The following is a 25,979-nucleotide window of genomic DNA, read 5'->3' as shown; positions in this document are numbered from 1 at the left end:
CGCCTTGGGGGTTGCCTTTTTTAAAAGGGGGGAACGGAGGATGTGCTCCAACTATAGGGGGATGGCACTGCCCAGCCTCCCGGGGAAGTCTATTCCAGGGTACTGGAGAGGAGGATTCGACTGATAGTCGAACCTCGGATCCAGGAGGAACAATGTGTTTTTCGTCCTGGTTGTGGAACACTGGACCAGCTCTTGACCCTCCATAGGCTGTTTGTGGGTCCGTGGGACTGCCCAACATGTGTTTTGTGGACTTTTGGAGAAGACGCTGGACTTCAAAGAAGAAGTCTGGTCCACATTGTCCAGAGTAAGTCAGACCTGTTTACGATGCATGTTGGACTCCGGCAGGACTGCCCTTTGTCACCAGTAATTCTAATTTCGTAATTTTTATGGACAGACTTTTGAGGTGCAGCCAGGGGCCGGAGGGGGTCCGGTTTGGTAGCCACAGGATTTCATCTCTGCTCTTTGCAGATGATGTTGTCCTGTTGGCTCCATCGAACCTACAGCATGCACTGGGGCGGTTTGGAGCGGAGGGCAAAGTGATGGGGATGAGGATCAGCACCGCCGAAACCCAAGGCCAAGGTCCTCGACCAGAAAAAGGTGATCTGCCCCCTGTAGGTCGGCGAAGAGAGCGTGGTTCAAGTGGAGCAGTTTAAGTATCTTGGGGTTTTGTTCATGAGTGGGACGGATGGACCGTGAGATTGACAGCCGGATTGGTGCAGTGATGCAGTCATTGTATCTGTCCTTCATGGTGAAGAGGGAGCTGGGCTGAAAGGCTAAACTCTCAAATTACCAGTTAATCTGTGTTCCTACCCTCACCTGTGGTCATGAGCTTTGGGTCATGACTGAAAGAATAGGATCTCGGATACAAGCGGCTGAACTGAGCTTCCTTCGTAGGGTGGCTGGTGCTCCCTTAGAGATAGGGTGAGGAGCTCAGTCACCAGGGAGGAGCTCAGAGTAGAGTCGCTACTCCTCCACATCGAGAGGAACCAGCTGAGGCGGCTCAGGAACCTTTTTAGGATGCCTCCTGGACGCTTATCTGGGAAGGCGTTCCGGGCATGTCCCACTGGGAGGAGACTCCAGGGACTCAGGACACGTTAGAGAGACTATGTCTCTCGGCTGGCCTGGGAACACCTTGTATCCTCCTAAAGAGCTGCAGGAAGTGTCTGGGGACAGAGAAGTCTGGGCATCCCTGCTTAGACTGCTTCCCCTGCGACCCGGTCTTGGATAAGTGGTTAAAAATTGATGGACGGATGGATTGCTGGACAGACATATGATAAAAGCACGTTGATCATGTTTTTAATGATGGGACGATCTGGGTGGAGGTTGTGTGGCAGGTGGTGAGCGAGCGTCATCTCCCAGGCGTCCACTAGATGAACGCCGGTACCTTTGAACACGGCTCGGAGCGCCTTGTCACGCTGCATTGAGTACCAGTCGCTGTTGGTCAGCGTCTCGTAGAGCGTCAAAGTTTTGAGGTTTGCGGTTCGTACGATGACCACAGTCTCCGGAGCTCTGGCCAGAAGCTGTACGACCGCCCTGCGGATGCTCATCAACCGTCGGATGTAGACCTCCATGGGAAAAGTGCTGAAGTGCGACCATATGCCAAGAACTATGACGGTGTCGCTGCCTCCGATAACACTATCCAGCTCGTTGGCTATGTAACGCAGCTCACCGATCGGGACTAGGCCAAAACGAATTGGGGGGCCGTGGCAGCGGAACGTCACCATGATGTTGTTGGTGTAGTCCATGGCCATCAGGGGTCCGGTCTGCTTCGAGGTGTGCAGGTCAAACTGCCTGATAGCTGATGAAAACACAAAGACAACTGGTTAAACAGACGCATGTACTCTGAAACAGGCCGAGCATACCTGAGATAGCTCTCCGTTACCTGGACTGACAGTCCTGACTTGGCATGTGCTGATATGAAAAATTGATATCACGATATTGGTGGCCCAAAATATCACGATTCACGATATTATCAGGATACTGGCGCGTTGCTTTTAATACTGTTGAAAATGCCCAAAAACACAGTGAAATCTGTCAACAACATCCGTCAACAACACTGTGCATTGAAACATGCCTGAGCAAATTTTGATAAAGTAGAGGGAAAAAAATGAAACTTTACCCTTGCCTAGATTAACAACAAGCCCTCAAGATGGTGACAATAACATCCAGGCGCATAACGCTCACTACTGCAGAGGATTATGACGTTAGTTTTGGCCAGAGGAGAGTCTGGATAGATGGAAAATGACCACAAAACGGTAAGGAAATAAAACATGTTGCGTTTGGTGAGAATGGCTTTGAGATTTGGTGAAGAAGTGTGTGAGAAACAAGCAATCTGAGGTGCTGGCTGTGGAATGTGAAGATCGGTTTTCAGTTTGTTTTGTCCCTCACGAGAGGCGGTCGGCTCAGAGAACATTCTGCCTGGTGTCTCTTAAAGTGCAGCCTTCCTAGTTTCATATGAGGCCCATTATGTTGGGGTGGAGCAGAGGGATCTCTGGTTCTGTTGCGTTTTGTGTCGGGAGGTGCGCTGAGGGGGGGGGGCCGGTACAGTGTCCGTCAGACCGAACGTGTTAATGCCTCGTTTTTATCATCCTGGCATAAAATTACATACTTTAGGGGTTTTCTATGGATGTGGGACTTTTGTGGTGTTTGTAGTACATTTTGCTGCAGAGGCTTTGACACCTTGGGTAAGACCAATGGCTGTTTGTTTCAGTAATGGGCTTGTCTCCAAATGAATCAGACAACATGTTGTAAATGACGTGATATGATAATTTCGGCTGTGCAATATCGTAATTAAATTGTAAATTGGCACATCCCTCGTCCTGACAAGCTGGTTATGAACTCAATGTGTCTGATAATATGGAGAAACTGGCAGAAAATGACCAACTCTGTTAACGCCTAACTTCTTGAGATTGTTTTATAATTATCACTGACGCCATTGTTTCAGATATCCAACAATTGTTCTTTGCGCACCTTTGCGTGGTTTCAATACAAATGGCACCGAATAGTAGCTCAAGATGAAAACTAAACCTTTTTTAGTATTTCTGCTTCTGTGTAAACAGATATCGATTTCAAAACGTTGCTGTGTAACTGTGAAACGAAACATTTTGTGAAATGAAAATGGTAAATCCAACTCAATTCATGTTGTGTAACCAACCTGGCAACGTTTGATTCAGGTACTCGAACCACTGCCGGATGGTGGAGTCTCCATACATGAGGACCTTCTTGCCTTGAAGACACCGAGTCATCTGCTCGGGGGTGAACTGCTGAACCGCAGCTCCACCGAGTGATCTCCACACACCGTGGTAGTAAAAACCAGAAGGTCTCCATCTGCTGCTGCTCATCACGGAAATACGTTTACCTAACAGAAAAGGTTCAAAATGGAGAAACAGATTGCATCTGAATAATCAACCTGGTCACCTTGTAACCTGTCATTTCCTACTATCAGCTGGAGCTGCAACATAAATATTTTACCGAGCATGTCGGGCTTTGTGAACACACGAGATGATCCTGTCGTCAGAATGGGGACCTTCATGTTGACGTCACTGCCGGAAAACATGGTTGTTAAAATTAAAACTACCTTGACTTGATTTCAGATAAATAAAATGATAATTCTCACCTTACGAAGAGATTCTCTTCGTTAAGCCTGAGTTTCTGTTCGAATCCTCCCTTGGAGTGATTGATCCTGGCGTCACAGCTGACATTCTTCGGCTTGTAGCAGAACCAGGGCTCGCCCGTGCGGACGTCGGTGTAGTTGCACAGCGGAGCGCGGCTCGGCCGCAGGCAGACGTTGCACACGGCGAAGTGAGTCTCCGAGCCCGAGCGGAAGAGGCTCTTGAAGAATATCCGATCGGGGTGTTCGCTGGTCAGCCTGCTCAGCACTTTGACTGCCTCACTGGAGTGAACCAGCGTCACCTGGCAGGACGGGACAAAAGATTCAAAGTTCTTCTCACCGTGAGGCAATCTGCACGAGGCGATACTGACCATAACCATCAATTATCAATCATGAGAGCAAAACTGAAATTCCATGTCAAAAGAGAAAGCAACATCTACATTTCTATCAGAATTACCTCAACCTTTGCAGTTCCTCTCCAGAGTAGGGGGAAGACGGCAGAGTAGGTTCCATTGAGGTGATCCACCACTCTTCCTGCCACACCGGCCTCACGAGCAGGACTGTGAAGACGAGCCAGTAAGACGTCCCCGCCATACTTCTTGGGGCGGCAGTGGTAGTCCCGTATTTGGATCAAGACTTCGAGCTGATCCCCGATGCGCCAGCTTCCTCCTCCTCTTCTTGGGAGAATGGTGAAATTGCTACAGGCTGGGTGGCTGGTACTTCTCAGAGTATAATAAGGTCCCAGAGATGGAGATTTCGGCCAAGTAATGGACTTAAGTATGGATTTTTCCTCGAGAGCCTCTTCAGGGGAAATCGGTCGAAAGCTGCACAAGCTGTGGCGGCTGGTGACACTTCCTGGAGTGTTGATAATGGGCTTGGATTTATTCTGGAACACATGAAAAGTTGACAAACACATATGACAAATGGAGAACCATACAGTAAAAACTCAAGAAGGCAAACGCTAAAGATTGTTTTCCTCAAAACGTTTAGGTATTTTTTACATTTCTTTTGGCAAGCACATTGTGCTCAGATACAGATCACAGAGCTCAGTTCTAGGCCCCCTTCGGTTCTCCTGGTTTCTATCCAACAGACTTGCTGTTGCATTTTGAATACAGTGTGAAATTGTAATTCAATTAAAATGTATAGCTTCTAAATTATGTGAGTGAAGGGTTGAGTATGTGACTTTAACTTTGAACACAAGAGAGACGACAGCTCTGCTGTACTTTCTTTTAAACATTTGTTTCTTGAGGTTTTTGCTCTGGTGTGCTGGTGGAGTAGCTCTGATCATTATGCATGAGGTAGGTACGTTATTAATTGTCCCTAATGATGATATTGGAAAATATTTCTTCCACTCCACCCAGTAAATCACACTCTGCTTAAACAGACATTAAACACTTCACATTTGGTCACCCGCTTGTTTTCAAACTCTCACCTCTGTGATGTCCGTAGAGAACAGCATGAAGATCAGAACACACACAATCAAAAACAGGAAGATGCGGCCGTACTTTGGGAAAACAAATCTGATGACGTTGTGCCTTTGACAGGGTCTGACCTCCATGATGGGTGGTCTCTGGGTACAGTGGAGTACTCTGACCACTTCAGCTGCTGCAGGACTGGAATAGAAGATGGAAACAAACCAAAACTAGGTAAATCCTCACTATGTTAGAGTGACAGAGAATTTGTTCACTAGAAATGAAGAAAGAAGAAAAAACATACAATAACACAAATAAGATACTGGAAACTACGAAATTGAAAGTGTCTTGCCTTGGAACAAGTTCTTCTGGAGGGAGCAAATTCAGACGAGACAGAATCTTTGCCCCATCCTGCGGCGGACAGTGGTGACTTCCAGGAAGTGGCTGTGAGTGTAGGGACGACATGCGTCCCAGGAGTAAAGGTCAACCTCAGAGCGGAAATAAAAACCTGCAGCTCATTGCTGCGGCTCCAACTACACAACTGCTTCGTATCTGTGCCAAGAAAGAAAGACAACGCATGAACGTGTGTGTGTGTGTGTTTACCTTTAACGTCATTAAACAACTTCACAGAACCAAGTTCTCACCTTCAGGATGTCCTGCAGCGAGGGTCATTAGTCTGAGGCTGCATTAGAAAGAAAAGAAAAGTATATGACAAAGTGGCAAAGAGGGTGTATAATCGCTCAAAAGAGTGAGAAAGGCAGAAACGCTGATTCAATTCATTCAGTCACGTAAAGGTAAGAAATGCCTGGTCCTTCTTGCTCTCCCCGGTCTCCTGATCTCAGATCCAGGCCCTGACCAGACTACAGAGGCCAGCACTCAGATTCCAGCCTCATTACAGGCCCTGTTTCCTCTGAGACCCAAATAGGGGAAGTCAAAGCTCACAACTCTCTTTTGTTCTCGGTCCAGCATGAAGGATCACATCTCCCTCCAGAGCCTCACCAAAGAGTCTGACTCACACACACACACACAGGCCTCAGCGACCAGCTTCCCCTGAAACTCCCCTTCCAAACTGAAACCAAAGGATCCTTCACGGGAGAACCAGAACCGCTGCAAGGATGGTCCAGAAATACAACCCTCTGTGGCTTCTGCCGCAGCGCAAACACCAGGAAACAAGGACCTGCCACCAGCTCCTGGGCATTACATGAGATTAGATGTGTGAGTTAATTACATGACTGAGTGAACTGGGGATGATCTATCAGCCTATAAACTAGTATTAGCTGTGCCTCGTCACAACACACGGTCCTGCATGACTTGACCAACTTGCAAGGCTGCGCCCAACCAAAAGCAGCGCCACACACGTAATTCAGCACCATCCGAACGACTGGAGACGTTCTGCAGACGTTTCTCACAAAGACTGATCACTTTTCTCTATCGTGTTGTCCTGCCTGACCTCACCTGAGCCACCTGTCTCTCTTTCACACCTCTCTCTCTCCTGTGTATCGTCACATAGGGTAATTAATAACTATCTTTGATGATTATCGATCGACAACCTGACCATAAAGTTGATGCCCAACAGCACAAAGGTTAACAGGGTGTGTGTGTGTGTGTTTTACAAGCGTAATGTAATGCGTAATGTAAATTTCTCAACAAGGATTTATTTTTTTTTGTTTAGCAGGTAAATCACAGTCTTTTACAGCATTTTTTTTTTTTAAATGAATAATTTCAAAGGTGACTGAAGAGGAGCTGTAGAGATCACATCAGTGTTTAAACAAATGTTCAACAAAGCTCCAGGATTAAGGCATGTTCAGAGGCTGATTTTAACATTGTAGCTTACACAAGTTATTAGTATTTCTCTTCAAAAATATTTCTAAAACAGCAAATGTTTTTACTGGATGTCTTCAAAGCTCCTGCTTTGTCATCCAAATCAACGAATGTAAAACATTATGTGTCTGTCTACGCAAAGGCTTAACAGAACCCTTTTCAGGATGGTTTTAAGTCTGATGTTTGCAGAGTGATGATTTGAAGTGAGCAGCCGCGATAAGAACATACAATAATTGTAAAAGAGTAAAAGAAAGAAAAGCACTCGGAAGTTAATAATTATGGAAAAACTGCATTTGAACTTAATGTCTGGCGGTGGATCCTAAACGTACAGTATCTCGTACTGAGCTTTAAAGGTATGTCTGTTGAAGTATTCTGACACCGCATGACAGAAAACAACGTTTATCAGTGTTTGTGAGAAAGAATTCAAAACAAGAGGAGAGAAAAGCTGCTGGTCGGGACTTCAGACCAAAATAGACAACATGCATCTTCTGATATCGCTTTAATCAACTTAGGTTCAGACGTGAGCTCCTTCCACTGGACGATTTAAACCATTAAAACTCAAGGAAAAGGTTCACCATATCTGCAAGGACACCCGACTGCAGCGACAATCACAATATAAACTTGTGTGTGTGTGTGTGTGTGTGTGTGTGTGTGTGTGTGTGTGTGGTTTTTTGGGGACTGAACTTCACTGTGTCTGCTGTTTCAAAACATTTCTGTATGAACACGAAAGTGTTTTTCTCAATACCGAGGCGTTTTCACTTGAAACTCAAAAGGGTCAAGAGGTCAAGGTGTTTGACAATAGGGTTGCCACCTAACATTAACAGCCTTCCAGCCCAAACAAGCAAAACCTGCACAATCTTTAAAAAAAAAAAAAAGTCACAGCCTCTTCAGAAACCATGTTTAAAAACTGTCACGTGACATAATACAAAATAAAGACATCAGAAAAACACAAAACTCCAGACATGCACTAAATAAGTAAAAGAAAAAGCTTCCTCGGAAGCAGACAGTCACAGACGTTTCATGATGCTGCAGCAACTCCATAAATTATATTAAAAAAAAATAAAAAGAAAAAAAACCTACGTAATTCTACAAGTGAAAGTTTTTGAAACACACCGAGGCAGACCACAGAAGTTAGTTTATGACTATCTGACTGGATGAGGTTCATTCATCCAACAATATTCAGCTTTTCAAATCCACAACGAAATTAAACGTAACGACGACTGAAAGAAAAAGAAGAAGAAAAACAAAGAGATTTATTGTGAAAATGCACAGCTTTTTAGACCAGACACACACTGGACAGTACCAAAAAAGGAGGAAAGAATAAAAGAAAGCAGGACGAAATCTTGAAGTTAGAAGGAGAACCGTCACAGACGCCAGATTATAACTCAGATTAGGAAACACTCCGTCGTGCAGCGCGGCGGGTTTCACGTGCAGAGAAGTGAAGAGAGGAAAGGAAAGAAAACACAGACGTCTGTTAACAGAAGAGAATTCCCGGTTTGTGCTTTGATTAATTAAATCCGGTGTACATACCAGAGCGCGCACGCAGAGACGCGTCGTGGACTTCCGCCAAGGGAAGCTGTCAGGAAGTCACGTGACGTGCGGGTGGGCGGGGCGTCTCTGCAGAGGAAGGCTGGGATTTAAAAAGACACACAAACCCTGACATGAGAGCACATTTGTTTTGCTTTGATGAAATTCAAATTCAAGATAAAAAAAAATGTGTTTTTGTACCACTGTTAAAATATTGTAGATTTATTTTCCTCCCAATAATAAGTCATAAAGCTCATATTTCAATTTATTTGAAATTCAAAGAGTACTTCTAAATAGTATCTGGGCGAGTTTTACAGATAAAATGAATTCATGAAATGCTGGGCCATGAAATAATTAATTTAATAGTGAAATAAAAAAAAAGACTGGTATTTTAATGAATTAATTACAATCTTTAATGACATATTTAAGTATTCATTTCGAATTTCAATTAATTAACGGCACATTTAAGTAATTTTTCAAAGGTGCAGGTATTTATTTATTTATTTAATGGTGTGTTTATTTAATTTTGGCTAATTTCCTCCTTCATAGAATACAACCCCGTTTGAATTTCCACCAGTTTTTTCTGATATGTTTGGTGGAGCAAAACATCTCATTGGGTGCTGTTAACGTTTCCAACCAATTGAGAGAAATCAACACTGGAAAATACTCAAAATCTTGCTGAGTCAGTTTGAATTTTTTTTTCCATCATAAATATAGAGGTACTTGTATGAGTGTCACAAAACCCATGCATCCACAACCAGAAAGAAAGAAGGAAATCAAAAGGATTTAGTGGGACTTTTTTATTCAATCCAATTTTATTCATTTCCCGACACGAATGGAGTGAAAGGCTCCTCTCACTCAGATTTTATCATCATTCTGGTGGCCGTGAGCAAGTGAAAGCCCTTCCAGGTTTTCCAGTAGGGACTCCTCTTCATAGAAGTATGAGGGTAAGGACCATTGAGATTGGCGGAGCCACATCCGCTGAACCACCACCCTCCGCCGTAGATATCGGTACATTTGTGAAAAGCAATGTCAAATTCGAAGATGCAAAGGTCACAGTTGTCGTTGTCTCTGTCGGACGTGCTGAAGCCTAAGCCATTCTGGCCGTCATAAGGGTTGGGATCCCGGATGGCATCACCTGCAGACAGGAAGGTACAAAAAAAAAAAAAAAAAAAAAAAGTTTACATCTAACACTTGAATTCTGGTTTCATGATTCGTGCAAATGTGATCAACGTGTTCTGATGTGAAAGTTTCAGAGCAACCATTACCTGCAGTTCCTGAGTATCTCCCAACATGGATTTCATAATGCGACTCTGGAATCCCCAGATTGAAGTCCTTATACTCGGCATACGCAGTTTTCCTTTCATGGTCCCACAGGTCCACCCTCAAGGTCATCCTCTTGGACTGGGTCAGCCAGCGAATCTTATTCAAACCAAGCCAGTGGTCCCCTGAATTCACCAGAAAGCACAAAGAGTTGACGGCGCCTTTCTTTCACCTGTAGAATCTGAAGCAGCTGCAGCAGGTGGTGATTGTTCCACACATCAGAACACAAACACTTCATTTGAAGTGATTTCTTAAAAAATTCTCTGTGATTTTTGTACATCTGATGTTGTGGCAACCATGAAACAAAAAGAGGTCTGAGTGTGTTACATTCTGTAAATCAGCAAAGTGCACATTGCGCACAGCGTGACAATGCACAGTGCATTGTCACGCTTTGCTGTAACTGAGTTGATATTTTGGCATTTATTGTGCAGCCTGAATACACCCCCCCCCCAAAAAAAAAACAAAAAAAAAAACACAAAATCCTCCTCCACCCCCTGCAACAAACCATTGGACTCTCAAATAAAGACCATAACTGGTTACTGGTACTTAATTTCTGTCTGGTAGAATTGAGCCCTGGGCAAAGCAAAATCTCACACCCACTACGCCATCCGTGGGGTTCCCCAGGGCTCGGTGCTGGGTCCCACCCTTTTCTCTGTCTACCTAATCCCTCTGGGTAATGTCATCAGCAAGCATGGAATATCATTCCTTCGCGATGCTGATGAGCCACAACTGTACCTCAGGACAACCCCCAGGCCTTCTGCTGCCCTGCCAACATCCACACTGATCCACACTGATATGAGGAGATCGAGGCTTGAATGAAGTTCAACTTCCTGCTGCTAGACATCTCAAAACCTGAGGCCATCCTTGTCGACACACCACACCAGCGCCACTCTTCCCTCTTCACCAGTGTCACCTTTTCTAGTCAAAACGTCACCCTCTCTGCTGTTGGACCCTCAACTCCTTTGACACTCACACCAAACACTTATGCAGAATAACATTCTTTCATCTGAGGAACCTCGTCGAACTCCACTCCCTTCTCGTCCACCACTGCCTAAATGATCACACCCTCCCTTATCATGAGGAACACATGCAGGTATTCCCCTTTACTTACACGTCAGGTGACCAAAGCCGTGTTCATATGAAGCCCAGTTTTGCTCAAAAGAAACTGCAGCTCCAGTGCGTTTCTGAATCACCGTCCAGCCGCCATCGGCGCCCATCTCACAGTACACCTGAGCAGAAGGTCCAGAGAGAGAAACCAAGAGTGTTTAGCTGTTTGAACTGAAACTCCAATACTGTTATGATACAAATAAACACACATGTGAAGACTAAATGAACAAACAGACCCACATGTCCTTCTCTCACAAAATCATTTCATGCCAAATTACAATGTTTTTATCATTTCCTGCTGGGAGAGAAATTTCCCTCACATAATTATTTCATAAGAAAATAACAATTAGCTCACTGCTGACCTGAATGTTTGATATATGTGAGGAAATAGATAAGTTATACGGTTAAAAAAAAAAGGTCTTATGAGCTGTTGCTGCTAAAATGGTGGAAAAAGTTATGCTTAAGAGTGCGAACAGCCCAAATGTGGAAAAGAAAAATGTGAAAACAAATAAAATGTGGTTAAATTGTGCAAAAAACACCTAAATGAAGTAAAACTGCTGAAATAAGTAAAAACCTGTCTGATCTTGCTGAAATGTGGTTTGATACCTTGAAGGGGATTCTGCTTGCAGCAGGATGGATCATATAAACTCCGCTGCGTGACTCTGGCAGGCGCCTCTTAATCTCAGTGCAGTCCGATCCTGATGTTTCCCATTGAAAGACAGAGAGAAAGAAAATAACAATTATTCCAAAGATTTCTGGTGTTTTGCAGCTTACAAGAAGAAATCAGGACATGTGCCATACCGTGAGGAAACACATCAACCGGATGTTTCTAGGAAGAGAAGAAAACAGCTTCAGAGTGAAGTTTGATTGTGTGTGAAGACAGCAGAAGAAAGCAGTTTCCAGAGTTTACCTGCGGTTGTGCTGTGACGCTGGAAAGAAGGACCAAGATCAGTCCACAAAGTCCAATCAGCATCTTCATTCTGACCTGAGGAGCAGAGACAGGTTGGTCTGAACACTCTGATGTCTTCCAAACATGAACAATAAACAACACGACAGTGTGACACCAATAATTGATCAGTGAAAGTAAACTGAGCTCCTGCTTCCCGTTAAACTCACCATAATGTGTGGTCCAGCTTTTGGATTGAATGAATGAAGAATGAATGAGCCAACAGGAGACACAGAGATCATTCGTGACTGACTTGATCCCTCAGGTGTGTCCGTCCTGCTGTAGCCTCAGAATATATAGCAGAGCTGGAACCAGGATGCTCCTCTGTATTATTCACTGAATGTTGCTCATCTGGTTGCATCTTTCTGCACCACCAGCATTCCAATATGGAAATAGGATTTCTGTGGAGGACTGACCAGTGCAAACAGTGGAAGGCTGAAGTCATAAATCTTGTTCAGGTCAAATATCTCCTGCAGAATAAAAGAACCCAGTCAGTAAACTTGAGAACTCCCAATGAGTTGACTATTCAGTAACAATACGGACCTAAATTACACATATCACTCCTCATCCTCATTAATACGTGATTGTTTCAATCAAGATCTTTAGAAACCTGATAACAACACATTCTGTTGGTTTCAGGACTCACAGACGGACACTGGAGTCCACTGGTCAACCTGTTTGTACCTGAAAAACCTGTTTGGTCAAATATCTGGAGGAAAGTTTTCTGTCATTTGTTGTTGATATTTGAAATAAAATCCACTCTAATTCTTAAAAATGTGAGTTGACTTGCATCAGATGAGATGTTCTGTTTTTGGAGACCAAGTTTGCTGATTTGGTAACAACTTGGTTCACAAACGACTACAAAGAATCAAAAGTTTTTACATTCCCTGAACTTTCCTTTGTTACATGAAGGAGGTGAAAACTTGTAAACCTGTAAACCTGTTTACTTGAGGATTCACTTTGTTTTCTTGATCTTGCATTCATTGACAAAGTTTCTTCTTTTCCTTTGTAAAGAGGCTGAATTTGAATTTCTTTTCCTCCGTCAGAGTTCCTCTGAACACAATTATCCCTCAAGTGGATTTAAGATCAGTTCCTACTCTTAATGTTCTCTTTACTTTTTAGGTTTGAGTTTATTTTATTTTCAAGAAACAATTGTTTGCATCATTCAGAAACAAAGACAGCGGTCACTGGATGGGAAAAAAAAATGAAGGCGAAGCACAATGAAAATGTGTTGATTGTAATTCTAAATTAGCAGAAAAATAAGATTTCTCAGCTCATCACCAAAGGACTTTAAACCGGATTGGCTGGATTGAATGTCCACCTGCACATAAAGGTGACAAAAAGTGACAACATTTACCCTGGAGTGAGTAAAATGGAAAAATGCTACTTATCCAGTGTGGTCATCTGTTTTTGCACCTAAAGGCAAGGCTTAAGTTGAAAAGAGGGTCAGAATGTTTCAATGAGATGTGGTAGATTAGGAGGTGAGAGCTTTAAAAAAAAAGTTCTTTCTTTTTCACCCAAACCTTTTCAGTGAGTTCCATTGTTCTCCTTCTCCCTCTGTCTCTCTTTCCCACAAAGGATTCACCAACAAATATTTTTTTTTCTACAATTCTGTGAATTGAAAATGAACATTCAAAGCAGAACAATCCTTTTTTGCAGCCACTCCCGGCCTGGCATCTCCCACCAGATTCTCCAGGGACTCCGGTGATTGTCAGCTGTTCCTGACTCAGTGCAAGATGCATTTTGAGGTGCTGCCAGGTTCGTACCCCACTGATCTCACCCATATCGCCTTTATCATCTGTCACCTGATGGGGTGTTCTTCAAACTTGGGTCGTGGCCTGTGCAATGATCCATGGGAGTTTACCTGTACCATGTACTACTGGTACAGTGTAATGCGTGTCTTATGAATTGAGTGTGAGGAAACACATCGCTCTGGATTTATTTCTGTGATTTGCCAGCGATTGTGTGACTGCTAGATGTTGCAATTCCCGCGAGATCTTGTCTTCTCGCGATACCGACTGTCCCGCTCTCTGGATCAATGGTTTTTGTCCATTGACAGTCTACAAGATGATTTTGGTGCAGTTAACGTCAACCTCGGAGCGAATACGTCTGCTTAAAGTGACGTTTAAGGCATAGCGCCCCCACACTTCAATGGTGAGGACAAGTACTGCATGCAGGCCGGCACCTTTATTGAAGTGAAACAGTGATGCGCAAATCATCCACTAAAAATGGCCTAATTCCGCATATGATCCATGATTATGATCATACAAAATTAATTATAAATTAAAGGAAATACATGGAGGAAACAGCATTTTGCCAATATTTAGGGCCCCCCCCAAAATTTCACAAATCATGTTTTCAGGGGGGCTCATGTCTCATCAACGGGGGGCTGAGACCCCCCTGGCCCCTCCGTAGTTCGCACCCTGCTTCCATGGTTGTTATCCTCGACCTGTCCAGCACCTGCTCTGACTCCTCCGACTTGGGATGGGTATAAGTTTATTTTTCTCGATCCATCTGTCAGAGAGTTTTTGTCGTACAGGTAAGCCGAATGTCTGTATGACCTCTGAACTCCAAATAAAACTTTCAAAAAAACCATTTGTTGAGGATTCTTTTCATCATAGAATTTCCACGACAGTGTTTATATCCAAGTTCAATTAATTAATGACACATTTAAGTAACTTTTTAATGGCGCAGTTATTAATTTATTTATTTAATGGTGTGTTTATTTTTTTAATTTTGGCACATTTCCTCCTTCATACAATACAACCCGTTTTGGATGAATTTCCACCACTTTTTTTTTTTCTGACATGTTTGTTGGTGCAAAACATCTCATTGATTGGTGTTAACATTTCCAGTCAATTGAGAGAAATCAAGAATAAAATGGCCTATACATTGGAGAACACTCAAAATCTTACCGAGTCTGTTTGAAATGTTTTGCTTTTTCATCAAAATGTCTCATCCCACTTGATTTGAGATAAATTTGCCTAAAAAGTACATTTCAGCAAGACTTGTATGAACGTTACAAAACTAATGCATCAACAACCTGAAAGAAAGAAGGAAACCAAAAGGATTTACTGGGAGTTTTTTATTCAATGCTCAGTTTACAGTTATCATTGTGTGTCACTCTGCTCTTCTTGATGTTTGACTTTGTTGAATGAAATAAACACATATTTCCCAAATGGAGTAAAAGGCTCCTCTCACTCAGATTTTATCATCATTCTGGTGGCCGTGAGAGATTGATAGCCCCTCCAGGTTTTCCAGTAGAGTGGCCGCTTCATACGAGTAGGACGGTAAGGACCATTGAGATTAGCGGAGCCACATCCGCTGAACCACCAGCCGCCGCTGTAGATATCGGTACATTTTTTGAAAAAAATGTAAAAGTTGATGATGCAATTGCCGCAGCTGTCGTTGTCTCTGTCAGATGTGCTGAAGCCGTAGCCATTCTGGCCGTCATAACGATCGGGACCGGAGACGAGGTCACTACTGGGATCTCGGATGGCATCACCTGCAGACAGGAAGGCACAAAACATTTCAGGAAGTTTACACCCAATTCTTGAATGCTGGTTTCACGATTCGTGCAAATGAGATCAACTTGTTCTGATGTGAAAGTTCAAGAGCAACCATTACCTGCAGTTCCTGAGTATCTCCCAACACGGAGTTCATAATTCGACTGTGGAATCCCCAGACTGAAGTCCTTATACTCGGCATACGCAGTTTTCCCTTCATTGTCCCACAGGTCCACCCTCAAGGTCATCCTCTTGGACTGGGTCAGCCAGTGAATCTTATTCAAACCAAGCCAGTGGTCCCCTGAATGAACCAGAAAGCACAAAGAGTTGACGGTGCCTTTCTTTTACCTGTAGCATCTGAAGCAGCTGCAGCAGGTGGTGATTGTTCCACACATCAGAACACAAACACTTCATTTGAAGTGATTTCTTAAAAAAATTCTCTGTGATTTTTGTGCATCTGATGTTGTGGCAACCATGAAACAAAAACAGAAGTGAATTGGTTACATTCTGTAAATCAACTAATTGCACATGTTTTGTGTATTAACTGTGGTTTTCTTAGCAGAGAATGAATGCACAGTGCATTGTGACACTTTGTTGCAGTTGAGTTGATATTTAAAACTGTGTGTTTAAATAGCAATAACAATTAATTTGACAATTATTGTGCAGCCCGAATACACCCCCCCCCTCCCAAAAAAAAAAAAAACAAAAAAAACCACAACATCCTCCTTCACCCCCTGCAACAAACCATTGGACTCTTAAATAAAGTGCATAACTGATTTACTTCATTTCTGTCTGGCAGAACCGAGCCCTGAGCAAAGCAAAATCTCACACCCACAATGCCACCTGCGGTGTTCCCCAGGGCTCGGTGCTGGGTCCCACCCTTTTCTCTGTCTACCTAATCCCTCTGGGTAATGTCATCAGCAAGCATGGAATATCATTCCTTCGCGATGCTGATGAGCCACAGCTATACCTCAGGACAACGCCCAGGCCTTCTGCTGCCCTGCCAACATCCACACTGATCCACACTGATATGAGGAGATCGAGGCTTGAATGAAGTTTAACTTCCTGCTGCTAAACATCTCAAAAATGAGGCCATCCTTGTCGGCACACCAGCCTCGCACCACCCATCCCTCTTCAGCTATCCCCTTTACTTAAAGCATTGCCCTCTCGGCGGTAAATTGGACCCTCCACTCTCCTTTGAAACTGAGGATCATCTGAGGAACCTTGCTGAACTCCATTCCCTTCTTACCCATCACTGCCTAAAATGATCACACTCTCCCTGATCTTCAGGAACGTCTCGCTCTGCTGCCCCGAGATGGTGGAACCCCCCCTCTGATCACCTGAGAGCAGTCCACTGACTGATTTAAGAGGAACTTAAAAACTTATCTTAAAAAGAATCAAAAATTATTTTTTAAACTTTGTTGACATTGTAAAATATAAAGTACTTTACAAATGAAAATCATCATTGTCATTATTACACACACACCTTCACTATATCAACAAGGTAGTTTATTCCATTGTCTCACGTGCACATATTCCCCTTTACTTACACGTCAGGTGACCAAAGCCGTGTTCATATGAAGCCCAGTTTTGTTCAAAAGAAACTGCAGCTCCAGTGCGTTTCTGAATCACCGTCCAGCCGCCATCGGCGCCCATCTCACAGTACACCTGAGCAGAAGGTCCAGAGAGAGAAACCAAGAGTGTTTAGCTGTTTGACCTGAAACTCCAATACTGTTATGATACAAATAAACACACGTGTGAAGACTAAATGAACAAACAGACCCACATGTCCTTCTCTCACAAAATCGTTTCATGCCAAATTACAATATTTTTATTATTTCCTGCTGGGAGAGAAATTTTCCTCACATAATTATTTCATAAGAAAATAACAATTAGCTTACTGCTGACCTGAATGTTTGATATATGTGAGGAAATAGATAAGTTATACGGTTAAAAAAAAAAGGTCTTATGAGCTGTTGCTGCGAAAATGGTGAAAAAAGTTATGCTTAAGAGTGCTAACAGCACAAATGTGGAAAAGAAAAATGTGAAAAATGTGACTAAATTGTACAAAAATCAGCTAAATGATGTAAAACTGTTAAAATGACTAAAAAACTGTTTGATCTTGTTGAAACTTGGTTTGATACCTTGAAGGGGATTCTGCTTGCAGCAGGATGGATCATATAAACTCCGCTTTCTGACTCTGGCAGGCGCCTCTTAATCTCAGTGCAGTCTGATCCTGATGTTTCACATTGAAAGACAGAGAGAAAGAAAATAACAATTATTCCAAAGATTTCTGATGTTTTGCAGCTCACAAGAGGAAATCAGGACATGTGCCATACCGTGAGGAAACACATCAACCGGATGTTTCTAGGAAGAGAAGAAAACAGCTTTAGAGTGAAGTTTGATTGTGTGTGAAGACAGCAGAAGAAAGCAGTTTTCAGAGTTTACCTGCGGTTGTGCTGTGACGCTGGAAAGAAGGACCAAGATCAGTCCGCAAAGTCCAATCAGCATCTTCATTCTGACCTGAGGAGCAGCGACAGGTTGGTCTGAACACTGATGTCTTCCAAACATGAACATTAAACAGTATAATGACAGTGTGACACCACAGGTCTCTCTTGTAAATGAGACCTTGGGTCTCAATGGGATAACCTGTATAAATAAAGGTTAAATAAAAAAAATAATAAAAAAAATAGAAAATAAAAAATTAATGACCAATGAAAGTAAAAATGAGGCCTTATCAAGGAGACATGACACTTTTTCTGAATGTCTTCCAGACTGAAGGTAAAACTGAGCTTCTGTTTCTCTATAAACTCACCAGGATGTGTGATCCACCTTTTAGATTCTGTCGCTTCCTTTCAAAGAATGAATGAGTCAACAGGAGACACAGAGATCATTCGTGACTTACTCAATCCCTCAGGAAGAGTGTGTCCGTCCTGCTTTTGCCTCAGAATATATAGCAGAGCTGGAACCAGGATGCTCCTCTGTATTATTCACTGAATGTTGCTCATCTGGTTGCATCTTTCTGCACCGACAGCATTCCAATATGGACAAATGATTTCTGTAGAGGACTGACCAGTGCAAACTGTGAAAGACTGAAGTCATAAATCTTGTTCAGGTCAAATATCTCCTGCAGACTAAAAGAATCCAGTCAGTAAAATTAAAAACTCTTAACGAATTGATGATTAAGAATACAGACCTGTTGAATTGCACACATCACTCCTCGTCCTCATTAATATGTGAGTGTTTTAATCAGAATCTGTGTAAAGGTCTGTTCCTAAACTTATTGTTCTCATTACTTTCAGGTTGGAGTTTGTTTCTATTTTCAGGAGGTAATTTTCTGCATCATGTAGAAACAAAGGCAGCGGTCACTGGATGGGGAAAATGAAAGATGAAGGAAAGGAATTTTCATTGATTGTATTTCTAAGTTAGCAGAACAAAATGTCTCAACTCATCACCAAAGGACTTTAAACTGGATTGGCTGGACTGTGAATGTCGACCTGCTCGTAAAAAGGACACTCCCTTGAACACTCCAGGGTCAGTGGTTGAACTATTGACCCTGGAGTGCTGAAATTGGAAAAATGCAGTGTGATCCTCTCTTTCTCACCTCAAGGCAAGATTAAGATTTAAATTGAAGAGAAAGTCCAAATGTCTCAGTGTGAAAACTGCCATGTAGGAGTTACAATCACAGTCATGCACAATCAGTGCAGACGTGTCCTCTTCACTCTCCACTTTGCTTTTGCTCTTCTTTCCTACTCCTTTGTGCTTTACCCTTTTTTTACAAGAGAGCTTTTCAAAGAAATACTTTGCTGACAGAAACATTCCTTGTGAAACCGATAAGAGGAACAAAACTTCACTTTGGGAGATGGGACTTTCTCAACCAGCTGCCTGAGGAGTTCAACAAACTGACCAGTGAAAAAATGTCATCCAGCTGGAAGAACTGAGAGAAAATGGCTGATTCGATAAAACAGCTTTAACAGAAGACTGACTCACTGTGTGAAATACTAGAAAGCCATGTTTATTTAAATGGTGTAAATGTGAATTCCCGCACGCAAACTGTATTGGCTGAGAATACATCTAATGCTGAGCTATCCACCATGGACATGTCAAAAACAATCCCATGAATCTTTGTGAATGGGACTGAAATAGCTGCTGAGACTCCAGACTCAAACATCTCCAACGATGTTTCTTACTGGAACAGCATGGGAAGCCCAACATAAAGCATCGACTCCAGCCTGAACTGACTCTGATATTAATGTGTGTAGCAGAAGACATCCAGTAAGAAAAGAACCAAGAGGCCTCCCACCCTCACTCCTCCAGCTGAAGTTCCTCCAATGTGTGATAACGCTGACCAGTCAGAAGTTCAGGGAGGCTTGTCGCACAACAGACTGAAAATACAGAGACAAACAAGCTCTCAGAACCAGCCCATCAACCACGACTAAACCAAGGACCAGCAGAAAAAGTAATGTGACTGTGATGGCATGAGCATCAAACCAGGTTTTGGTGCTTCTGGCGGGATGGGCCCCTGCCAGGTCCTGCATCTCCATACAGATCCTCAGCAGAAGGAATCATGAAATCCTTCAAAACATTTTGGCAAACTATTGCAGTGACCTTGGATTTAAGAAAGAAGAGTTTACCAACACCTACACTGGACTTTGCACCCCAAATCATGACTGACTGTGGATATTTCACACTGAACCTCAAGCAGCTTGGGTTCTCTTTCTCACTTGTCTTCCTCCAAACCCTTGAACCTTGATTTCCGAATGAAGGGCACACTATACTTTCATTGGAAAAGAGGACCTTGGACCACTGGCCAACAGTCCAGTCTTTCTTCTCCTTGACCCACTTGAGATTAGATGGGCAGCTCTGACTCCAAACCCCAGCGTGCCAGTACGCTGTGAGGTGGCAGCCCTACCAACCGGCTATCCTGCGGAGGACCAACAACCCACCCAGGAGAAACCCCCTTGTTACGAAACTGACCAGAGAAAGAAGCCAGACTGACCCACATGGTAACTGCCCCCGACCAATGAGTACGGATCGACCTTCATCGTTGCACCCGTGTTGCCACTTGGAAGGTCCAGATACTCCTTCGCCCCAGAGCTGACATCCTGCTATCCCGAGAGCTCTGCCGCTACAACATCTCCCTGGCAGGGCTCTGTGAGGTCCGATGGCAAGGTCATGGCGAAACAACAGCAGGCGACCATTGCTACATCTGGAGTGACCCTGAAAGTCGGACTGGCCTTTATGGCGTGACTCTTGCCATTCCAAAAGCCCTCCGGAGGTCCCTCATCAGCTGGACACCTCTAAGTGACAGGCTACTGTCTGCTCGCTTCCTCCACCACCAGGACAAGATGACAATGGTTGTCACCTATGCCCCACGGATGTCGCTGGTGAGGATGTGAAGGACGCATCCTTTGACCAACTCCACCAGGCTGTCAGCAAAGCTGAACCACACGACGTCACCATCATTCTCATGGATGCCAACGCCACTCTATCCAGCAGCGATCGGTCCCCCGGCTCACCTGTCGGCACCACCCTCATTGACAGGAAAACAAATGGCAGTGGCAATTGCCTCCTCCTCCTCCTCTGCCACCATAACAGCCTCTACGTTGCCGACACCTGGTTTCCTCGGAAACAAATTCATCATTGGACGTGGTATAGCCCAGATGGCAAAACCAGGAAGGCGCTGGACCACATCCTTATTTCTCGATGCTGGAAGTAATTTGTCACCAACTGCTGGGTGTACAGAGGAGCACAGATTGGCAACACAGACCATCGTCCGCTGGTGGCCCAGCTGCAGCTAAAGCTCTGAGTCAACCAGCACAAGACTCTGCCTCGCCCCGACTCCTCCCGACTCAATGACCCCAACATCGCCACAGACTTCAGTTGCTCCATCCGCCGCACTGCCCTCGACAAAGTGACAGATTGGGCGACCTTCAAGGAAAGTGTCCTCCATTCTGCTCACAATGTCCTCGGACGCTCACGATCATCCCCGAGAAAGCCCTGGATATCAGAGAGGACACTAAACATCATTGACCAGCAACGTGAAGCCCGGCTCCGATGCGCCCTCATGGAATATCGCTGACTGAACCGCCTTCTTGGCGCGGAGTGATATGAAGGGAGAGAAAATAGTGCCAAGCATTTACGAGGTCTGACTTTTTCGTCAACAACGGTTTTGTGATGCAAATATATCACTCTTTTGCACACATATTGGTTTGAGAATAAAAACGCTTTATTTTCGGGACCCCAGCAAACTTGCCGGACTACTTTCCTCTGGACCTAAACCAGACAGGATCTCCGCTCACTGGACGCTGTCAGGGGTAAGTCTGTGTGAATGCACAACACTGCTGATGGGGAGGCCATGCAGATTTTTGTCAAAAATCCCAAACTATCCCTTTAAGTAAGTAAGTAAGTCAACTCACATATTTTAGAATTAAAGTGGATTTCATTTCAAAAACCAACAACAAATGACAGAAAACTTTCCTCCTGATAGTTGACCCAACAGGTTTATCAGGTACAAACAAGTCGATGTTTGGACTCCAGTGTCTGCCTGTGAATCCTGAAACCAACAGAATGTGTTATTATCCAACAAGTCCTGCAGCTCAAACAACCACACTGGTACACTCACATATTAATGAGGATATGTGTATTACAACAGATCTGTATTCTTAACAATCAACTTGCTGGGAAGGTTTAATTTTATTGACTGGACTCTTTTAGTCTGCAGGAGATATTTGACCTAAACAAGATTTATGACTTCAGCCTTTCACAGTTTGCACTGGTCAGTCCTCTACAGAATCCTTTGTCCATATTGGAATGCTGTTGGTGCAGAAAGATGCAACCAGATGAGCAACATTCAGTGAATAATACAGAGGAGCATCCTGGTTCCAGCTCTGCTATATATTCTGAGGTAAAACCAGGACGGACACACTCTTCCTGAGGGATCAGGTCATGTTTGGAAGACATCAGAGTGTTCAGACCAACCTGTCGCTGCTCCTCAGGTCAGAATGAAGATGCTGATTGGACTTTGTGGACTGATCTTGGTCCTTCTTTCCAGCGTCACAGCACAACCGCAGGTAAACTCTGAAAACTGCTTTCTTCTGCTGTCTTCACACACAATCAAACTTCTCTCTAAAGCTGTTTTGTTCTCTTCCTAGAAACATCCGGTTGATGTGTTTCCTCACGGTATGGCACATGTCCTGATTTCTTCTTGTAAGCTGCAAAACACCAGAAATCTTTGGAATAATTGTTATTTTCTTTCTCCCTGTCTTTCACTGTGAAACATCAGGATCGGACTGCACTGAGATTAAGAGGCTCCTGCCAGAGTCACGCAGCGGAGTTTATATGATCCATCCTGTGGCAAGCAGAATCCCCTTCAAGGTATCAAACCACATTTCAACAAGATCAAACAGGTTTTTAGTCATTTCAGCAGTTTTACTCTATTTAGCTGATTTTAGAACAATTAGGTCACATTTTATTTGTTTTCACATTTTTCTTTTCCACATTTGGGCTGTTAGCTACGGAGCCCCGGACATGACATGGTAAAAAAAAAATGTAAATTGTGGCCACGAATTACTAATTCGTTCCCTCGAAATAATTAAATCGTGCGCACGAATTACTAATTCGTTCCCACGAATTAGTTATATCGTTCATATACTGAACAGTTCAGTAAAGTTGGCAGCATATTGACAGATACGGAATTTCAGTCTCAATAACTCTTTAACAAAATGTCAGTAACATACAAAGGGCGCCTGCATCCCATCGTTGTGAGGTGGACGATATGCTACAAGTTCATTTTTATTAAAAATATCTGTCTATCAAGCAGCAGAAACAATATTGATTTCAATCAGCACCCGGTAGTGCTGCGGGCTTCAGGGACCGTCTACAACTTACAAGACGCAGCAGTGAATATAATGTAATTATATGTAATGTAATTTTTTTTTTTACCATGTCATGTCTGGGGCTCCGTAGTTAGCACTCTTAGGCATACATTTTTCCACCATTTTAGCAGCAGTAACTTGTGAGACCTTCTTTTTTTTAACAGTGGAACTTATTCATTTCCTCACATATATTAAACATTCAGGTCAGCAGTGAAAACAAATGAGATAATTATTTCATTCTTACGAATCAATTATGTGATTTCGATGTGAGGAGAATTTCTCTCCCAGCAGGTAATAATAAAAATATTGTAATTTAGCATGAAACGAATTTGTGAGAGAAGAACATATGGGTCTGTTTGTAAATTTAGTCCTCACACGTATTTATTTGTATCATAACGGTATTAGAGTTTCAGTTCAAACAGCTAAACACTCTTGGTTTCTCTCTCTGGACCTTCTGCTCAGGTGTACTGTGAGATGAGCGCCGATGGCGGCTGGACGGTGATTCAGAAACGCACTGGAGCTGCAGTTTCTTTTGAACAAAACTGGGCTTCATATGAACACGGCTTTGGTCACCTGACGTGTAAGTAAAGGTTGTGGCAATACTTGCATGTGAGACAATGGAAAACTAACTTGTTGAAATATTGAGTACCTTATAAATGTATATGACCAATTCACTTATCTCATTACTTGATGGTTGCCATAACATCACGTGCACAAAAATCGAAAACAAACGGTTGAAAATGATGTATAAATGTTTGTATGTCATCATGTGGTTTGTGTGTTCTGACATCTGGACAATCACCATCAGGTTCTTCAGGTGAAAGAAAGGCACCGACAACTCTTTGTGCTTTGTTGGTTAATTCAGGGGACCACTGGCTTGGCTTGAGGAAGATTTACTGGCTGACCCATGGCAGGAGCAACATGTTGAGGGTGGACCTGTGGGACCATGAGAGGAAAACTGCTTATGCCCAGTATGAGAAGTTCAATTTGGGGAGTCCAAGTACGGCTTATAAACTCCGTATCAAGGGATACTCAGGAACTGCAGGTAATGGTTACTCTTAAGCTTCATCAGAACAACTTGATCTCATTCAAACTCATCATGAAAGCTACATTGAAGAGTTAGATGTAAAAGTCCCTAAATGTTGTGTTTTTTTACCTTCCTGTCTGCAGGTGATGCCATCCGTGGCACCAACTCTGAAGGAGACCAAACTGGCTTTGGCTTCAGCACGTTCGACAGGGACAATGACGGCTGCAACTATTGCATCCCCTTCGGTGGCATTGCTTCTTCACGATGTGCCGATCACCCTGGTGGCGGCTGGTGGTTCAGCGACTGCGGCGCCGCTCATCTCAACGGTCCTTTCTATGCTGACAGCGGCCACTCAGGCCTCAGGTGGAGCACCTGGAGAGGCCATCACCCAATCAAGGCCTCCAGAATGATGATAAAATCTTTGTAAGAGGAGCCTCCATTTGGGAAAGTGTGATTATTTTATTAAAGAAAGTCAAAAATGAAAAACTGCAGAGTGACATTGCTGATGTTTGTTATCTTCTGGGCACCGAACAAAAGGATTCCCACCAAATCCTTTTCACTGACTTCTTTCTTTGCAGTTGTTGTACAAATTTTTACAAGAAAATCATTCTACATTCATGTAAAAGTTTTGTAAGGAGATGAGGGAAGTTTAATTGTACAGCACCGTTTGTAAACAGGGCAAATTGAATTGTTTCACAAAGAGAACGAAAGAAACAAATTTACATTGAAATCATTGAAACAAAGCAAGCCTTCTGGGTCATTTAAATAGGTTTCGGTAACAGTAAAGCCATGCCTATTTTACCACTGGATGTAAATACATCTGTTGATGGGAACATTAACCAAACTATCCCTCTGTAATCTAAATCAATACATTCTTCAAACATTATGGAACCATCACAAACATATGAATGTGCAAACAATATGCATATTTTTAGTTTCACACATTTTAAAACATGCATTGCAAAGAAATGAAAGCACAAATTTAAATGCATAATATTACCAGAATAACTTTAACTTTTTATTTTCTTAAACAGTTTGGTGAAAACATTGCAAAGTGTAATTTACAAAATCACAAAAATAAAAATCTATTCATCTCTATGTAAAAAATTACAAAACAAATTTTAAAAAAAATCCAGAAAATCTACCAGCCTGGGATGCATCCACCTTCCGATTGTTATACGCAATAACACACAGATATTAATAAGAAAAGGTCCCTGTCAGACAGCCAGGTGTCTGTAAAGGCAAGGCAGCAGGCTTCTCGGAAGCCATGGTCGTAGCAGGCTTGAGCTTGAAGCTTGTCACTTTTATTCCACAGGGACTGGACATTTGGTAGCATTATAGATGGTAGTGGGATCCAGGAGAGCAGCTGGTTTTTCAGTCTCAGACGAGTGCCACCTCTCCTTCCTCGTTTCCTGGTCTTATGAGCTTGACCACTGGGAAATCCTCGGATAATCGGCCCTTGGAATCTGTTGAGATGTATCGGCTTGAGGTCAGCTATGTTGTGTTCCCTCTGCCTTGGATTCCCACAATGAGGGGATGGGTAGAAGAGGGAATCTCAAAAAAGCCCTGAAACTCTGAGTGGCCATCCCCAAAAGTGAGCTCAACTGGGTCTGTGTGTTGAGTTTTCTGCAAGATCTGTCGGTTATTGAGTGCTGCAGTCTGAGGAGGGGAACTGAGTGAGACCATGCCAAACCGGAGCTGGTCCACCATGAGGTTGGCATCAGTCCCAGTGTCAATGAACACCAGGTGCCAGGTCAAATGGGGACACGCCAGGACCCCAGAGAATCTCCAGAACAAGCCGTGAAGTCGGTAATACCGTGGGC

At 43.3% G+C, this 25,979-nt stretch overlaps 3 protein-coding genes across 3 annotated transcripts; 1 reads left to right on the top strand and 2 right to left on the bottom strand.

Moving 5' to 3' along the window:
• Nucleotides 1–956: 956 nt before the first annotated feature.
• LOC115404556 (NXPE family member 3-like) lies at nucleotides 957–8,407 on the bottom strand. The gene is made up of 9 exons (XM_030113947.1): nucleotides 8,374–8,407; nucleotides 5,667–5,704; nucleotides 5,375–5,574; nucleotides 5,043–5,223; nucleotides 4,068–4,496; nucleotides 3,617–3,912; nucleotides 3,472–3,542; nucleotides 3,155–3,358; nucleotides 957–1,798 (listed from the first exon to the last, which is right to left on the bottom strand). The coding sequence occupies exons 3-9, from the start codon at nucleotides 5,485–5,487 to the stop codon at nucleotides 1,233–1,235; spliced, it is 1,860 nt and encodes a 619-aa protein (XP_029969807.1). The 5' UTR covers nucleotides 5,488–5,574; nucleotides 5,667–5,704; nucleotides 8,374–8,407; the 3' UTR covers nucleotides 957–1,232.
• Nucleotides 8,408–9,224: 817 nt separating this feature from the next.
• On the bottom strand, nucleotides 9,225–15,500 carry LOC115404664 (fibrinogen-like protein 1). The gene is made up of 6 exons (XM_030114067.1): nucleotides 15,374–15,500; nucleotides 15,144–15,251; nucleotides 11,407–11,498; nucleotides 10,805–10,922; nucleotides 9,639–9,818; nucleotides 9,225–9,508 (listed from the first exon to the last, which is right to left on the bottom strand). The coding sequence occupies exons 1-6, from the start codon at nucleotides 15,498–15,500 to the stop codon at nucleotides 9,225–9,227; spliced, it is 909 nt and encodes a 302-aa protein (XP_029969927.1).
• Nucleotides 15,501–20,105: 4,605 nt separating this feature from the next.
• Nucleotides 20,106–24,583, top strand: LOC115404663 (angiopoietin-4-like). Its single transcript, XM_030114066.1, has 5 exons — nucleotides 20,106–20,139; nucleotides 22,538–22,629; nucleotides 23,592–23,709; nucleotides 23,995–24,174; nucleotides 24,300–24,583. The coding sequence occupies exons 1-5, from the start codon at nucleotides 20,106–20,108 to the stop codon at nucleotides 24,581–24,583; spliced, it is 708 nt and encodes a 235-aa protein (XP_029969926.1).
• Nucleotides 24,584–25,979: the final 1,396 nt, after the last annotated feature.

The sequence above is a fragment of the Salarias fasciatus genome, chromosome 17, assembly GCF_902148845.1.
Source record: "Salarias fasciatus chromosome 17, fSalaFa1.1, whole genome shotgun sequence".
In the NCBI taxonomy this organism is placed as follows: Eukaryota; Metazoa; Chordata; class Actinopteri; order Blenniiformes; family Blenniidae; genus Salarias; species Salarias fasciatus.
This window is presented reverse-complemented; position numbering and strand designations above follow the sequence as displayed.

Bases quoted from the DNA above. Each gene is read 5' to 3' on its own strand.
- LOC115404556 (XM_030113947.1), bottom strand. From the start codon at position 5,487: ATGTCGTCCCTACACTCACAGCCACTTCCTGGAAGTCACCACTGTCCG. The intron at 3,913-4,067 runs GTAATTCTGATA...CCGTCCTGCCAG, and splicing joins GAGGAACTGCAAAGGTTGAG to GTGACGCTGGTTCACTCCAG. The intron at 3,359-3,471 runs GTAAAATATTTA...CTTTTCTGTTAG, and splicing joins CACAAAGCCCGACATGCTCG to GTAAACGTATTTCCGTGATG.
- LOC115404664 (XM_030114067.1), bottom strand. From the start codon at position 15,500: ATGACCTTGAGGGTGGACCTGTGGGACAATGAAGGGAAAACTGCGTAT. The intron at 15,252-15,373 runs GTAATGGTTGCT...TCCTGTCTGCAG, and splicing joins GAGATACTCAGGAACTGCAG to GTGATGCCATCCGAGATCCC. The intron at 9,819-10,804 runs GTAAGTAAAGGG...TGGTGAATTCAG, and splicing joins CGGCTTTGGTCACCTGACGT to GGGACCACTGGCTTGGTTTG.
- LOC115404663 (XM_030114066.1), top strand. From the start codon at position 20,106: ATGGGCAGCTCTGACTCCAAACCCCAGCGTGCCA. The intron at 20,140-22,537 runs GTACGCTGTGAG...GTGAAACATCAG, and splicing joins CTCCAAACCCCAGCGTGCCA to GATCGGACTGCACTGAGATT. The intron at 24,175-24,299 runs GTAATGGTTACT...TCCTGTCTGCAG, and splicing joins GGGATACTCAGGAACTGCAG to GTGATGCCATCCGTGGCACC.